The following is an 18358-nucleotide window of genomic DNA, read 5'->3' on the forward strand; positions in this document are numbered from 1 at the left end:
GAAGGGGAAGGAGAAGGAGAAGGAGAAGGAGAAGAAGAAGAAGAAGAGATCACACCTAGGAAGACATTTCCAATTTTGATACACATGACTCTATAAAAATCTTTGTAGCAATGAGATGTTCATGCAAATATTGAATAATAGATCCTGCATAATACTCCTTGGCCACCCTTCAGTCTAATACAATGATCACAGTGTGTGTTCATGCAGGATACTAAGATTTGTGAGAATGCAAACAGATATGTCTTGATAACTTTGTCATGTATTGTCACCTTTCTAATATCTGAGTTTCTTAACACTTATTTTTTTTAAAAAAAATGAAACTCATAAATTCCCTTTTCTTCCCAAATGTACTATAGCTTCTTCTTGGAGAGTGATTGGCATTTCATATAAGTCCTCAGTTTTCACCCTCTATCTTCCCCATATCATGGCTGGTTTTGTTCATACCTCTTCTTATCACTCTCAACTCATCTGTCATTTTGGGCTTCCTGAGCTGTTTTGTGATGGTGGAAGGATAAGAAGGAAACAATAGAAGCCATCCATGTAAGAAACAGCATCCTTGTTACCAGTCTGAAAGGATAGTTAAGGAGGGAACATGCTTAGAAGGAAAGCCCTCAGCCAGCCACTTGCTTTTATGTTTCTAGACAGCCCTGTTGGTAGAAGCTATTCTGTTAGTTATGGTATCTCAACAAGGACTCCTAGATACTACTTATGGCTGCCCTTGTGGTGGCCATCAAGGATCAGTTGGATCTCTTGCTAGGGACCAAAACAGATGACAAAGAACAACTATGTGAGTCAAAGCAAGCCCCGCAGTTATAGAATGGACTCAAGTATCATGAGTAGCTCAGTGGTCGCTCTCCACCACAAACGCAACTAAAAAGAAAGAATGCCATGGAGATTGTGTGGTTTCAGTTGGCCAACTAAAAGCAAAATAAATGACTGGAGGGACTCTGAAGGAATGGCTGAAGAGAAGGCAGTTTTTCCATAACAATTTCTTTAACTACATGATATAAAAAATTGTCTAATGAAAATTACAAGGCCATCAAGAACTCTCCTATATTCTTTCTAGGGGAAAACATAGTAATTAACTGTTGCAGTATGATGGATTTTACAAACACAGCTGTCACAACTGCTATTTTAAATCATTTGTTATGGTTTAAAATGTATAATCCCCAAGAAATTGATCATTACTGCAATTCAATGCTGATTTTTCAGTGCCTTACCAATTTTGAGGTTTGCATCAGCCTATTAGCTAACAAAAGTCAGTCCTAAAGTTATCTCTCAGTGATGTCTTCTCTCTCCTTTTCAACATGATTTTATTTTTTTTCCACTGACATTTCTGCTCGTGACTACAGCAGGTGCACCCTGACATTCCATGTTCAGTTTTCTGCTGTATGGACACCCCCCCCATTTCCTAACATTTTTGCATTTCATGGTTGGGTGTTCCTACTCAACATTGCCTGATAATACTCGCTTGTGAAGTTCTATGCAACTGAGACCACCATTTGATCCCCAGTCTTTTCAAATACTGTGCCAGATTCACGTTCCAATTGGCATCTCTACTATCTCGTCCATGAAGTTTCCCCAACTATTCTAATGGAAATCAACAAAATAACTGGGAGAGATCTTCATCATCACCTGAACAATCCCAAAGGTGTAGGAGAGTATTATAAAATAAAACTGAATAAGTGCTTATTGAAAAGAACAGTGCCAAGAGAATGAAGAAACAAAATAGCCTGGAAAGGTGGTTGACTTATTGGTCAGTTAGGAGCTAGACTCTGATGATGCATGAATTTCTTCTGTCATTTTAAGTTCACTTACATTTACTTCTGAAACCTTAGCATTTAAATTAGCCTCCCTTTATTATTTTCAGGATGCTTCCCCAAAGTGTGATTAGTCTTGAGTGTAGTTGAGTGTAGTAATTTGACTTCCCAAAGTAATTGAAGGAATCTGGATATTAAGAAGGAATACATGTTTTCTTGTAACCCACACAATTGTATTCATGATTTTACCTTCATGTTTTATGTATATCCAAGTGTAGTCTTCAATTAAAGAAATAATTTATACATGTATATAAGGATACTATATATGCATATGTTTTGTATGTGATCAGTCTTAAATTTTCAGAGCATGTAGTATTTTCTGTTAATAAGATACATTCAAAATGCTAGTGTTAATTTTCAAGCTCATGAAAACCAACGGCATAGTAATGAACTCTGCTTTTCCTGGAGAAAGCAAACTAAATAATGCTGTTTATTTGATTACCAAAATTAATTAAGAACACAAATCTTTGCCAAGTTGAAATTAACACATCGAGGGAATTTTTTTTCTCTTGAATTTCTTCAAATAGATCTGTGAAATAATGCATGTTTAGTTGTGAAAGCATTATATGTTGTTAGGAAAGTTATTTAGGATCTTATTAATGTCTTTTAATGGTAGCCTATATTCATTGTTCTGAACCCTTTAACAGATTCTACCAGAAATTCAAAACTATTTGATTAACAAGTCTTTGAACTTTCTTTTCCCTGTATACACATCTTAAAATTTATGACTCAAGACAGTTTATCTTTCTAGTACTTTTTGAGTACTTTATATTTTAAAAAAAATATTATTATTCCAGTGCAACCAGTGGGTTCCTGTATATTGTTGATATTTCTATAGGAAAAGTGAATGGCAAAATCTAATTTATATTTTTGTGTTTTTCAATACTCAGTACATCAATGACAGTTCTGATTACTTTAGAGTACAAGACCTATCTGCTTTCTTAGCACTTTCTATATACATTTAATTTTGCATAAAAGGCAAATTATACCTGAAAACCAAAAGGTCAGACCTAACCCACATTACAAATACTGCGCTCCTCACACTATAGCATAGCCTTCAGCTTTCAGCAGAAAGCAGCTTCCACATAATCAGCAAGCCACAAGATGGCACTAGTGAACAATTAGTTTATTTCTAGCTTCTCTAATTAGTTAGTCAAGAATAACAGTATTCTCCTTCAAAACTGATGTCTTATATGTCTTCCAATGATTTATAATATGACAAGGAATGAGTAGTGGAGAAACTTCACAAGTCTAGCATTAAGTGATCAAGGTCACTACCTCCTAAGTGTTATGTTGTGATATATGCGATGATGTATATGGGGTGAGAGGACCTTCCAGTTATTTGTTCTTCTCCTGCAAGTGTGTAATCTTTGGATAATTACAAGAAAGCATCAGATAAACACAAGCTGAGGTATATTATACAAAATGGTTGAACATAAATAAACTTTAATGCACTTTATAGGAGCATTATGCCAATAACTTTTATACTGTAATCATGTAATATATGCTATTTTTGAAACTATCATCTGAATTTAAAATGACTTCATAATAAATGTTAAAAATATCAGAGTACAAGGGAGAACTCTGAATTGTTATTAATAGCAACAATTTATAATTATGTATTTTTGTATGCATTAGACATAATTATTGGTTCTTAACCTATTATGTGATTCTAAGACCTAGGGTTTATTTTTCCTTCAGGAATAGTGAATAACTTCTTGAAACAGCATGCTAGTATATAATTGGCTGACAAAAAGCTATGCAATTTTGAAATGAGAGTCAAACCCTGACCACTGATTGAGAGAATATTTAAAAGAAAAAAAAAAACAACCTTTTACATCCTGAATACCAGCACTTAATGAAGTTCAATTACTTCACTAATGTATATTCACAAGGATAAAAGTGATATAGTTCAAATTTTTTCAGATTATGCATGATTAATATTTTTACTAATATGACAAATGCTTTATATTGCACAGAATAGTAATAGGCACAGAATAGCAGTTTGACCCATGAATAACCTCTTAGAATCAAAGAAAGGAAAGTTGTAATTCACTATGCCTACAGAGAAATTCAGGGATGACCAAATAAGGTCACAATCTGGTATAAGGTGAAATTCAAATTTGGGAGACTACTGTTCAACCTAGTATAGTCCAAGAGTAATTTTCTGCTAGAGAACTATCATATAAGGCATTCTGCTTAACTTACACATAATAATACAGGGGAGGAATTTTTCTGTACCACAGCATGAGATAGTTTTGAAAATTAACAGCCAAAAAATAATCTCTACTTATAAAAACTATATATTCACTTTAATATTATCATAAATATATGATTTGCATTTAGGCTAAGACTACATTATTAGAAATCATTATGCTTCCACTAAGAAAAAAATCTCCAGAAATATTTTGTAAGTCTTGCGGTTCCTGTGATTCAAGACATATTAAAACATTTAGAGTCTGCTGGATTAATTATGCATCACTCTTATCAGTGATCATTATGGAAGAAATGAATTCAATAGGAAGATACCTTTGCACAGGACTACATGCATATGCATCAAAAGTGTACAGTAAATATCTTCTATTTTGTGATTTTCAATTAAAAATTGCACTGTTCATCTGGACTCTTCAGTGGCACACAAATTGAGACTCTTAATTATATCGCATAAACAACGTCTATAGCTTAACATAAGCACACAAATATAAGCTAGTTAATAAAGTTGCTTCATTTTCAGTGAAGTGCTTTGGGTTTAGTTGATAACATAGTTGTGTGTGCTATAAACATATGTACATATTTTATAACATGCTATGTCCTTGCCATTATTTAATTATATTTCACTTTATCAGTTCCTTGGTGGCTGAGTAAATAGCAAACCTTTGACACATATCAATTTCCTTTCTTTCAGGGAATCCATGAAAAGACTGGTTCATTGGTGGCTGTTAAAGTAATGAGTGCCCGGAAGGTAGTCAATACCATGTTCTCTATGTATTCTGCTCACATCACTGTACAGTGGATAAACAACTCCAAAATCATTGGTTTGAAATTATGATTTCATATACTAGTGAGATAATCCAGAATAATTATACATTTGTAATCACAGTTGTTAATGTATTACAATGACTGGCTTGTTATATTTCCACATTAAAAATACTTCACTCATACCATAAATTCTAAATATTTGATATTATAAATCAATTGGGAAAGTATCTTCCTCTCTATTTCCAGTTGATGATCTATTGTCAGGGATAGCAAAGGAGATATTTCCTTTAATATTATGTTAATGCTGCTCTGCTCTGTCACATTTTTTCTCCAATCATTTCTTCTGAGAATTGAGGCCACTAGATTCCCAATGACAGGCAGAAGGAAAGAAGTTGTCAGATAAGCACATTTTTCATATGTTTTCTGACAGAGAAGCAAGAGAGACCATTTAATTGGCACTGTTCCTGCTAACATTCATAAAACTGTGCTGCAGTTCATAATCTGTTGTCAAAGAAGCTCTGAATTCTGCCCATTTTCTTTAGTACTTCATTTTCTCAAGATACTATTAACACAAACATAACAGAAGTTAAGACATTTTTATTTCATTATATCTCAAAGCAAAAATACTCGATAGATTAGGTAGCTTGACGCAGCTGCTGTACCTTACAATGAACTGTGACTTTGCAATTAGTGAAGAAACTGAAGGGTACTTTTGTTTGGTCAGTAAATCTTGCAAACCAATGTGAGAGTCAGGAAATTGGGGAGTTTTGTGCATTTATAAAACTCAGTTCCCACATATTCCACTGCTTTTTAAAGTAAGATTGTATAGGATACTTATTTTCTTATTTTAACTTAGGAGCTCTAGAGCCATATTAAATCTTTGAATATTTAAAAGTCATGGTAGGACATTAGATGTTTTTAATAATGCTTCACCATTGCAAAATTTCCCATTAATGTGTCTGTCAGTTACATCCATTAACATAAATTTGTTCCCAGTTTACACACTCTATAAGAAATTGAAATTTTAGATTAATACTATCCGTGCAAAGCAAGCAAGGGATGACGTTACATTCATCTACAATTTAGTGCTAACGTAGCACAAAGTACTTCAGCATAAGTTATTGTAAGAGTGTACTACGAGGTCTAATAATATTTTTCTTGGTCTTTTGTTCAGACTCCTTTGCCTGAGATAGGAAGACGGGTGAGAGTGAATAAATACCAAAAGTCTGTTGGATGGAGATACAGCGTGAGTACTTAGTCTTCCTTGGCACTGCCATAGTCTTTACCTTGATTTTAGCTTTCAATTCATCCTTTGCATTATCTCTTCATGGGCTCTCTCTAAACTGCTCTTGGTAGAAATGATAACATGCATCTCTTCTACTATTCATATAGATTTACTCATCAGAGTTAAACACTGACATCTGTCAAAGAAGAGGGCCTTTACACAGTAAATTATTGGCTGCAGGGGAAAATGTGTATATCTACAGTGCATAGAGCCTTCACATTGGCTAGCAATAAAGAAAGAGCTGACTGTGTCAAGAATATTCTTTTCCTAAAATTGACCTTCACAAAGTACTTTTTTATATGGTGCACACCTTCTTGAGAATCATCAGCCTCTATGGCCCAGTTATGATAATCACAAACATCATTGTATTGGAGCCAAATTCATGGTTGCTTTTTATAATGCAAAACTAATAATAGAAAGCCAACCAAGCACCCATGCTAACATTCTTCGGATATTTGTTCACAATACTTGGACACAGGAAGGAGTATGGACCACTTTCTCCGCGCAGAATTATTGATATCTCTCCTATCTCAATAATCACAGGTTTTACAATAAGTTCAGGCATACAGAACTGTTTTTCTCAAAACACTTTAGTTTTCTATCAAAATGTTATATAAGCTTAAAACAAAAATTATTGCTCATATATTTCATCCACACAATTTTTCTAGTTTTCTTCCCTGTAGTCAAATAAATGAGGTTCAGTTATTTTCAGCCTTTATGCCTTCATAAATGCAGTGACGTGTACATTAAAAATAACCCTTTCTATTAATGCAAACATATTTCGAATCTTTCTAGGTATATGAAAAAACCCACTGCCAAGTACCTTCATGATTTATCTGTTATACACAGGCTTCTTTTAGTTTATAATATATCATAATAGTAGAAACATATTCAGAGGAAGCAGCTATAACCAGCTTTTGTAGATCAAAAATCCACCAGAAGTCAAAGAAATGTAAAACAGAATTATTAGGTTAATTCTACTTTTTTGGAAAAGTTTACATTAATAAAAATTTAAAATGTCCAAAACTTCTCTGCTATTCTTTCCATATTAAAAAAAAAGTGGTGGGGGGGAGTTTGGTTGTAGCGTTGGTGAATTTACAAAAGGAATTCTGGCATCCTTGAGCTGCCTCTTGACAAAAAGCAGGATATTCAGGCCAGTCTGGGATCCGCTGGCACAGAGCCAGAAAACCCTGTAGAATCGTATTACTGGGAGATGTGTGAGAGTTTGAAATTACCCACTTGGCCTGATGGATATTATGTACTTGTGTGTTTCTTACAAGCTCAACTTCCCGTTAATTGAGAGTGGCAAACACACTAATGCTTTCCAAACATATCTGATCTTCATTTATTTGTTTTGGGAGAGTTTACATTTATGTGGGAAACCCACTCTTGGAAGTTTTTTTTTTTTTTTTTTTTTTTTTTTTTTTGTTTATTTTTTTTTTTTTTTTTTTTTTTTTTTTTTTTTTTTTACCTAAGTCATGTCTTTTGAATTCTATGGTTATGTTTTAGGAAAGGAGCAGCATTGCTAGCTAATCAGTTAGTATCTCTAAATCAGCTTGAAAAAAAAAGTGTGTTAGCTGCACATACATAGATCTTCTATGAAGACAGGACAGCGTGCCTATCTTCTAGGGTATTTTTAAAGTGAATGGAATCCTGGGGAGAGACTTGCGTTTCTTCCTATGGGGAGTCAATGGTAGTATAAAAAGTGAAGTAGACCAATACTCAGAGTTGGTGTTCTTGCCTGGCTAGGTCAAATTCTCTTTTGATAAAGTTGTTCCTTTAAACTTTGCTTTTCACCTTAGTGATCTCATCTAATCAGGTGGATTCAATGATCAATAAATTGGTAATTCTTAAAAATGAATAGTTCAACATCAGTCCTCACCCTGTAAGCATCAGACCCATATATCCATTAATTATAATTTTATGCTGCTTCCAAATGATATACAAGGGTTCACTGCTATAGGTAGATGTGTTTTATGTACTAATACAAAATTTGAAAGAAAAAATGCAATTGTTTAGATTAAAATAAATGTCACATATGCATTTCTGTAGCTATTATATGTATCATAGGTTGCATATTCATCAAATGAGCCCATACCTTTAAAATGTATTAAAGGCTAATCACAACATTCTGCTACTAGCTCTATAAATGTACAAGAAAAAAAAAGGACTGAAAAATGGATCAAATGCCTAAACATAAGAGCTAAAACTATAAAATGCCTAGAAAATAACGTAAAGCTAAATGTCTGTAATTTTGATTTAATGATGAATACTTAGATAGGAAACAAAAGGCACTAACTATGGAACGATAATAAGTTGGACTTTATAAAAAGTAAAAAATGTGTGTGCCCTAAAGAACACATGGAAGATTAGGACAACTCACAGAATAAGAGAAAATACTTATAAGTCAATATGCATATATATATATGTATATATATATATATACATATATATATATGTGTGTGTGTGTGTGTGTGTGTGTATTGTTCTAGTACACACACACACACACTAGCTAATAAGAAATTGATATTCTTCCCAGGAGATTATAAACCACATGATATTGTCACTGCCCTATCAAAGAACAGATATAATGACTACTGGTGAATTTGGAGCAGTCAAAACTTCCTATATATGTATATTGGAAGGAGAAATGATGCAATGGCTGTTGAAAATGAGTTTGGCTTTTCATCACAATATTCCACATCCCAGATTCTTCAGAATGAACTTCAAACACAAACATTAAGAAAGTTGACATGAATGCTTATAGAAACATTATTCACAGTGCCCATCATTTGATTGTAAACCAAAATCAATGAAACACTAATATTTTATGAATCGCTATTTCATGTATAAACCTCAAAAATAGCTAGTCTGAAAATAATACATATTCTAAAATACCATTTGTATACTTTGGATAGAATATAAATTAGTGCTTTTTAAGATGAATGTGGTAGAGTTGGAGGTAAGCTATAGTTTCAATTGAGAGGAAATATGTTCTGTGATTGACTGTGATAATATTAATATATAGCTATGTAATTTAAACAGTAGGGCATTATAATTTAAGTTCCTGAAGTATACAGTATATGAATTATATCTCAATGGAATTATAAAAATTATTACACCATTTATTGACTAACTTCTTAAGGTCCGGTGCTGCTGTTCTTGGGTCACATTATAAGAACTTCTGAATTAAGAGATCTTTCATTTACTCTTTCCTTTTGCTCCTTTTATAAAAGATTTCCATTAACTTTTAATCCTATGAGATTTTCTCTTGTATACACATTCTACTTTAGAGACTCATTGCCACTGATTTGTGCTCAAAAGGAACCTGTGCTTTCACTCTTTAGGATGAAGAAGAGGATCTCAGGACGGAGCTCAACCTGCTGAGGAAATACTCTTTCCACAAGAACATTGTGACCTTCTATGGAGCATTTTTCAAGCTGAATCCTCCTGGCCATCAGCACCAACTTTGGGTATGTTTTTCTCTGCCCTGGTCTTAGTCTATAAGAAATGTCAAACACAGTGAAGGATTTATGGTGGGATGTTTGCTTTCCTACTAGAAACCGTAAGTCCTCAACTCTTCCAGATAGTATGGCAAACTGTATTCGGACTCCTTGAGACAGTGTGATGGAAGAAATAGAGAGAATAACTTAAATACCAGACAAGGTGGGATGGAGACAGACACAAATGAACACTGCTAATTTAAGATTCAAATTTTAAATGGTAGCTTTGCTGTTTTGACTTTTTGCTGGTATCCAGGTGGCTTGACAGGCTAGAAAATAAATAGATAAAGATAAACTTGAATTAGCACTTGACATGGACATACCATGTTTTAGGTGTTTTGACATATCTGCACTTGTGCATAAATGCAGCTAAATGGATCATTGATTTGTGATTGCACCTGGACTATTATGAACTTCAGATCAATGAGACATAAATTTCAGTAACTAAGTGGAGCCTAATATGACAAAGCCATAGTCACTCGAATTTTTTCCATGCTCCACTATCCTAGATAATAAGTTTCAGTCAATGATACCTTGAAAAACAGAGTACTTGGGACATCAACTTGAATAATGTTTTTTTTAAAGGATCTTCTAGTATCAGTTAAAAGTTCTATTATGTTGTACATAATGTATTTTAGGAATGGGGCCATTGATACTATAGAAATGCTTTCAACACATTACATTGAAATTCACATGTTAGCATGAATCAGAATCTTCTAGAGAATTTTCTATAACACAGTGCTGGTCTTCTTTCACTGGCATTCACATCATATAGGTCTGGAATGTGTGTGAAATTTGTGTCCTCTAGTAAGTCCATAGATGATACTGATGCTGCCAGTTTAAAACATCATTCTTAATATCGATAAATTTAGAAATTTCTCAAATCAACCTTGTTTTTCTCAAATATACAGGTAACTAGAATTCTCTCTTTTCTGAAAATATAGGTGAGATTTTATTGAATATTGTTCCATAAATAATAATGGTTACTTATTTAATATTTAGGTGTATACTATATTTCCATAAAATATTACAAAATTTACCTTTCACACAATATGAAAAGTTATTAGAAATATTGAGTCCCATTATCAAATTTATTAGTACTCTGCTCATTCAGTCTCCTAGCCCATTAAAAAATGAAAATAAATCTAGTATAAATTAGCTGTAAATTCTTGTAAGATTTCCCATATCCAGGCAAACTAGTCTCTCAAATATCCATTCCTCTCTTTTCTGCTCCCATCACCATTCAGGCTTCTTCTCCTCACAAATTTTTTCCAAGGATATTTGTTCTTATTTTTTTGGCATAAACTTGAGTGACCTTCCTTATAAAAACCTATGAGTGAAAGATTAATTCAAATCCTACCTACTGCTGGAACATTCCAATGTGTTTCCTGATTTACCTTCTTCCACACATTCTCATCCCACTGCTGTAACTTTCTAAAATGGTTCATGTTTTTGTGGCTCTGTTGCAGATGGTAATGGAGTTATGTGCAGCAGGCTCAGTCACTGATGTAGTGAGGATGACAAGAAATCAGAGTTTAAAAGAAGACTGGATCGCTTATATCTGTCGAGAAATCCTTCAGGTAAGTAGTCAAATCATCTTTGTCTTAGCACTTAAAAGAACCTAGCTCTAAAGATATAACTTTATAATACTGAATAGCTAAGAATTTTAGACATAACCTGTAAAAAAGGAAATCTAAAAGACCAAACTCCTGAGATCAACACCTTGATCTCAGAGTCTTTGAGAGAGTCTATGAGACTCTCACTACTGTGTTCACCAGATCATGGAAATGACATTATGGCTTGACTATATTTTTAAGTGTTGAAGTATTATCATAGATTAAGATGAGGACTAGTCAGGAGAAGTCAGTGTTCTCCAGTGTGGCCCCAAAATTTCTGCATCCTTTTTAAGAGACATATATCTTCTTTGAATGTAAGCCCCACATTTTTCTTTAACTTCTAACATCTAGTTAGGTGAAAGCAATGAGTTTCTTGGTCAGCCAAATTCGATTGTTGTTCAATAGGTAGGTCATTAGGGTCACCCCCAAAAAAGAATATTAATAAAATGAAGAGTACCCCAAACACTGTTGGAATGCTATTCTTCTCATTTCGTTTGAATGTATTTTTGATAACAATGGAACTGATCAAGAGTACAGATAATTCACCAAATTTGGATTTTAATTTGTCATATATAATTTCTGTGACCTTTAATCAATTTCTTGCTTTCGCTAGCTCTCGTTTTCCTTATCCATAATATGGGAGGATAGCATATTCTCCAAAGGGATTCTGTGACAACTTAGTAATCACTTCATCTAAATATTTAGCACAATGGCTGGCACAGAATAAAAGCTCAATAAATGTATTATTAATGCCCAACTAGTTTCTGGCATGATCTCACTGAAGCATAATACTGCATACCATGTCATGGTGCAGCTAGGTTATGGGGTTCTCAGTAGTGAATGGGCTGGATCCAACATGGTAAGCCAACACAAATTGTACACAATTTAAAATGAATTTCCATAGTCCCTCAGATTCTAGGTCTACAGACCTCAACAGAAAATATTTTGGACTAAACAAATGTTTGGATAAGAAATAGAACAAAATAGTTAATAGTTAAGATGTCCAGGACTTTACTGTCATCCCTACTCAGAAATATAGAGGCTATAAAGGAGGATAAAGTTTCCCAATCTATATAAATATTACTTTTCGGTGTTCTTTTTCTTTTATGAGTATTCTGATATATTTTCCTTTCCTTATAGCCAAAAGCAGTATTTCTGGGAACTGGCTGTAGTCATTCCAGCCTAAAGAATTTTGTTTAAAAAACCAAATGTGGACCATTTTTCTTAACAAAGGTCCCCCCCGCCAAGCACTTTAAAGCACTACCAAAAACCTGAAAAATGAATATGTATCTAGGTACTTATTTGACTTTTAAAATATGTATGTCTGTCCAGGGCTTAGCTCACCTTCATGCACACCAAGTAATTCACCGGGACATCAAAGGACAAAATGTGCTGCTGACTCATGATGCTGAAGTCAAAATAGGTAAGTTCCTTCTTGCAGAGGGCTAGGTGAGGCAGCGAGCTAAGACAATGGCCTTGTAACCTATCAGTACCAATAGAGTTATTTGGTTTTTCTTGAAACTTGTTTGGCAGGGAGGTGGCATGAAAGTAGAAAAGGAAATAACTAATTATTTCTTTGAAACTGTAGATAACCTTTTAAAAACCTGTATTTAGCATTATTTCTTCTAGATTTTACCCATTACTTTCCCTGCATGTATGGGATATACCAATTTATGGCCTTCATAGGTATTTCTTGGCTCTTAAATTCAGCTATTAGAGAGAGTGAGAACATTGAGTTATTATGTAAAGATAAACTTTTGTAAAGTCTAGATAATGAAAGGTTACAGCAAAGCAAAATCCTCAAAAATATTTGAAATATTTCTTCTTTTTCTTCGATGCTTTCTGAAAGACTATCTTAGACTATTAATTTTGCTTCATTTTTCTTTGATTCCACTAAATTATTCAAGCTGCTTTTCAGTTATTTTGTTCACCATCTTCCAGATTCCCAGAAACCATTATAAATTTGAAAATCTACTTCATATTTCATCCCTGTCTTATTGTTTTTGGAATCAATAACCCCAGTCTACTTCAGCATTTTTCTGTCTGTTTCTCAGGATACCATACTAAATATTTTCTTACAATGTATCCCACAGAAGAATAGGAAAATAAACATTTTTAGAGTAAAGCTAAGCTATAGATAGCCTAGATAATAGTTGTGCCTGATTCAGGAGGCATCTACAGTAAATTAACTTCAACTGGGAAGCTCACTTATCCTTATCAGTAGGATTGGAGTTTCCGACATGATGCTTGAAGCTTTCAAGCTAACTGTTAACAGGAATGACATTGCTAAGACGTGGCTCCCAGTGCTGTACATCTCCAGCTTAGTGGCAGATCCAAACTCTACATATGCCATATGCCACATCTTAGCAACCAGTGAAACTTTATTTTTAATATTCATGATAAACATTTATCCAAACCTACATTAAATTTATAACAGTACTGTTGGGCCTCATTCCAACATAAATAGCAGCTAAAGCTCATTTCCCAGTATTCCTGGAGAAGACTTCATGGTAAAGTTCTCTGGGCCAGAAAGAAAATTTGTTATCCATTGTGGCTTTTGTATTGCCTTTCCAAGTTAAAGCAATAACTTATTGAGATTTGTGTTCCTGATTAATTATTTTGACATATGTAGTGGATTTTGGAGTGAGTGCCCAAGTGAGCAGAACAAATGGACGGAGAAATAGCTTCATTGGTACCCCGTACTGGATGGCCCCAGAGGTGATTCATTGTGATGAGGACCCAAGGTGTTCCTATGATTACAGAGTGAGTATGATAACTCCCACAGGGAGGATTCAAATTTGAGGAGAAAAATGACTACATTTATTTTATTTTTAAGATTTATTTTACTCGTGTGTATGTCTGTCTCTGTGCAAATGTACACACACATTATGTCCAGGTGCCACTGGAGGACAGAAAGCGGTATGCAATACCCTGCGGCTAGAGTTAAAAATAATTAGCATACCATGTGACATGGCATACCATGTGCTAGAATCTGAACCCTGGTCATCATGATTAAGCAACAAGTGTTCTTAACTACTGAGCAATCTCTCCAGCCCCAGCTATATCTAATTTGAATGATAAAAGAATAAAAAGTAGATCTTCCTTTTAAATAAACACAATTAATCAGAAATAGTAGCCTCTATTTCCATATGTGGTTTCAGAGTATGAATAAGAATAATATTTTATAATAATGAAGACGAAGTAGAACATTGGCACTTTCTCAGAATCAGGAGGGAATATCTAGTTTATATTGTTGTCAACTTCTTTATAAAAATATATTAGGTGGTTTCAATTGGAATTTTAACTTCCAAGAACAGAGGAATTTGTAAACTTGTTGAAATGAGGCCAGGACTGGGGCCTCAAGACTGCAATCTCAACTACTTAGGCAGCTAAGACAGGAGTATTAAGCCTGCCTGAGCTACAAAATGAGTTTGAGGTCAGGTTTTTATCACAATGAAGAGTGACAAACAGGGCTGATGATACAGATCAGGATAGAAAGTCTGGCATTCATGAAGCCCTAAATTTAACCAGCAGTTCCACACATAAAGAATGAATGAATAGCAAATAATCCTTAGAAGTTAAAAATAAAAATAATAATATCATTACTTGGTGTACTGTAGACAATCCTTGGCAGTTGGTTCATCTCTAAAACCACAGAAAATCAATGGAATAAAAAACAACAATTTGTGCTGCATATTACCATTTCTACTGAAATTTCTATTTGAAATGCACATATGCACATCCATGTATACAACCGTTTGTTACAGCAAGTTAACAGGGAAAGGAGCAAAGCTCCCCGTGTGCTAAAAAGTAGAAAAAGAAAACTTCATTCAACCATGGCATCACAAGTCTTCCAAACAATTCATTGTGATCTCTTTTTGAAGCACACAGGACTCGCGGTCTCAGAACAGTTTATCTTTGCCTTTTCTTCCAATCTGTTTTGCTTGTTTTGTTTTGTTTTATTTGTTTGTTTGTTTGTTTGTTTGTTGTTGTTGTTGGTGGTGGTGGTGGTGGTGGTTTTTCGAGACAGGGTTTCTCTGTGTAGCCCTGGCTGTCCTGGAACTCACTTTGTAGACCAGGCTGGCCTCGAGCCACTGCGCCTAGCTCCTTTTCGCTTGTTATGTAAAGAAATTATTTACTGAGAGCCTGTTGCAGTTTTGGGAAGCTAGGAAGATGATGAGAATAAGGTTATTTAACTCATTTTCTGCAAGGTGCTATGCTTTATATCTGTATAAATTTTACCATCCTCTAAGTACTTTAACCCCTTGCTTTTACTATTTAATCTCAAAATAATTAGAAGAAACCTTAAGCTTGCAATATCTTAAGAAGCAAAGTTAAGCTATCTGTAAGTTGAGGCTCTAAAACTAAAGTTTTTTTTTAAGAGTCAGCCAGTACACCACTAATAAGGTGCCCTTTACACTTTTCTAGAGCTGCATTTTATTTAAGTATGGTCTCTGTGCTCATGCACCTGCCTACATGTATGTGTGTAAAAGCACACATGTGGAATTCAAAGGACTTGAAGGAACTCAGTTCTCTCCTTTCAAAAGGTGGATTCTAAAGACTGAACTAATGTCCGCAGACCTGGCAGCAAATGTCTTTACACACTGAACTATCGAACCAGCCCCTTTTCCTTCTTTGAAAAACCAAGTACAGCTAATACTGGTGAAGACAGTTTATACAAGCTTCATAATGATTCTAAGCTCCATTGATTATGTTCCAGGAGCTAGTGAAATATGTATCTAATAATTAATAAGAACTATTTCAACAAATATAGTTTATATGTAGCATAATTTATATATTAATGTTTAACTTATAAATGTTAGGTATCTCTACATGTCTATTAAAGATATATATTACGTGTACATATATGAATATATTTATATATTATACGTGTGTATGTGTGTATATGTGTACATATGTATGCATATCAATCCTATGAAGAGGGTGCTATTAAGAAACATTCTACATTAAATGAAATTGAGATACACAGAATTAAATCACTTACTCTATATCACACGTAATAGATCTAAATATTAAGAGTTCATTATGAAAAGTTATTTTTGTACTTAAAGTACACCATGACTAGAAATGCATGCAAAATGTACTTACCTTTCACTGAACATCATTCTATATGAACATATGGTACAGTGAAATTCTGGCTAGTCACATACTCAAATAATGTCTTTCTGTAACTTTAGTCTACAATGAAGCTTCATTATAGAAAGAGATGAAATGGCTGTAGAATTGATATCCAATCCCAACCAAAATGATTTTGAGTCTCCTAATACTAATTTCCCACTTTAATAGGCTTCTTGATATCTTCTTTTCAGAGTGATGTGTGGTCTGTGGGAATCACTGCTATTGAAATGGCTGAAGGGGCTCCTCGTAAGTACAAATGCTTGATATATTTGATGTATTTCAAAGTTTGTGAGATTATACTGTATAAATCTGTCTCTCTGGAACATGACCATTTGTAACAGTCAGTGTTTAGTTAGCCACACATGCATCATATCATGTACTAAACCATAAATGGTAGTTTTTCAATGATGACCAAATGCTTTTTTTTTTACAAACCATCCTATGTAAATATATATGTCTTATTCTTTTATGTTTCTCATGTCTTATCTTCAATGTCTACTTCTCTGTCCCTCTCTTCAAATTCAGAATATGATACTTGGCATTAATTTTATTTTAAGATTTTAAGTCATAGAAGGAAAAGGGATTAAAAAGCAGACTCATAGTAGGAGGGCAGGAGAGTTTTGCATAGAGATTGCAAAGGACAAGTTTCTTTGAAAAGATACATTAGGCTCAGGAGATACTGTACTCACAAAGAGACAGGCCATCCTGCCTAGTTAAGCATCGAAACTGGCTTGAATCCTAAGCATCTCTAGATTGCCTCCCTAACAAACATTTCTCTTTCACCACTATCCTTCATTTTCTGGAGTATGAACTCTGCGTGAAAGCAATACTCATCAAGTTCACTGTAGCAGCCTTCTAGGTTTTCATAATTTTCATCTCAGAAGAGATAGTTTTCCAAAAGCACAGTTATCAGGTGGCGTCTTCCAAGATTTAGGTAAGAAAATTATCATCCTTTGATCTTTTATACATCATCAGGGTCTCCCAGAAAAACAGAGAAGGGCAGATGAAAAGCTTATCAGGGAAGAGGGTGCTTTAACAATAGAAACCAAAACCTTTTGGCTCTCAAGGTCTTCTTCAGATCTTATGTTATAGGTGGGAACTTAGGCAATATAGGGGTATTTATACCAAGTCTGGAAGATTTACAGCAGCTTTCAAACACCATAATAACATAGGCTACAAGTTGAAGAGATGTGTTTCTTAGGCGCTGCCTTTGTGTGTGTGTGTGTGTCTCTGTGTGTGATAGTATGAATCTTCTGCTAGAAACAAAACATCTTCCTGTACACCAGAAGAATTTAATTTCATCTGCACCAAATATTTCCCCTTTTCACAGTCCCTTGGATATTAATAAAATTATTTTAATATTATTGGTCATTTTTCTAATAGCTGGGTATTTTTTTTTCATTTTTTATTAATTTGTTAGATCAGGTAATGAAGGCACGTCAGTTACTTCTTACTGTAACTTATTACTGTAATGTTGCTATTAAAGTAAATTTTGCTGTTAGTTATTATACATTTATTTATCTGTTCATCTCTTAGTGTCTATTTAACAGGATATGTGAATGAGACTGTGGGATGAGCAGCGGGCTCTGCACTTAGTCTTCATGTTCATCTTAACCCTATCTGTTTCCCTTCACAGCTCTGTGTAAGCTTCAGCCTCTGGAAGCCCTTTGTGTTATTCTACGGGAAGCCGCTCCCAAAGTCAAATCCAGTGGATGGTAAACAGGAATTTCTTAAATATATTGATTTAGGATTTTGTATAGAAATTTTCATTGATTTGATCATTCTTGTTTCAACATTTTTGTTGGACAGTATTTCCTGCAATCCAGTGTCTTAGGTTGAATGTCTAAATCGTCAGTACTTTTTTAAGTCAAGATCTAAGTGATTAACCAGAAATAAGCATCCTCCTTATGTGTGATGAGGATATTGTAGTGATTTTTGTTAATGGATGTTTTCAGCTGCTTCTATAGCAATGAGGTGAAGGGAGCAATGAGGCCCATATGTGATGTTTGTCATGGT

General features: G+C 34.2%; 1 protein-coding gene across 1 annotated transcript in view; it reads left to right on the plus strand.

Annotated features, from left to right (window-relative positions):
- Window positions 1-18358, plus strand: part of Nrk (Nik related kinase) — a 98529-nt gene that overhangs the window by 39954 nt on the left and 40217 nt on the right. The window contains exons 3-10 of the mRNA XM_021153380.2: window positions 4726-4782; window positions 5974-6045; window positions 9432-9557; window positions 11057-11167; window positions 12536-12626; window positions 13836-13966; window positions 16534-16588; window positions 17979-18057. Of these exons, the coding sequence (XP_021009039.1) occupies window positions 4726-4782; window positions 5974-6045; window positions 9432-9557; window positions 11057-11167; window positions 12536-12626; window positions 13836-13966; window positions 16534-16588; window positions 17979-18057 (722 nt within the window). The remainder of the gene's footprint in view (window positions 1-4725; window positions 4783-5973; window positions 6046-9431; window positions 9558-11056; window positions 11168-12535; window positions 12627-13835; window positions 13967-16533; window positions 16589-17978; window positions 18058-18358) is intronic.

Source organism: Mus caroli, chromosome X (genome assembly GCF_900094665.2).
Source record: "Mus caroli chromosome X, CAROLI_EIJ_v1.1, whole genome shotgun sequence".
In the NCBI taxonomy this organism is placed as follows: Eukaryota; Metazoa; Chordata; class Mammalia; order Rodentia; family Muridae; genus Mus; species Mus caroli.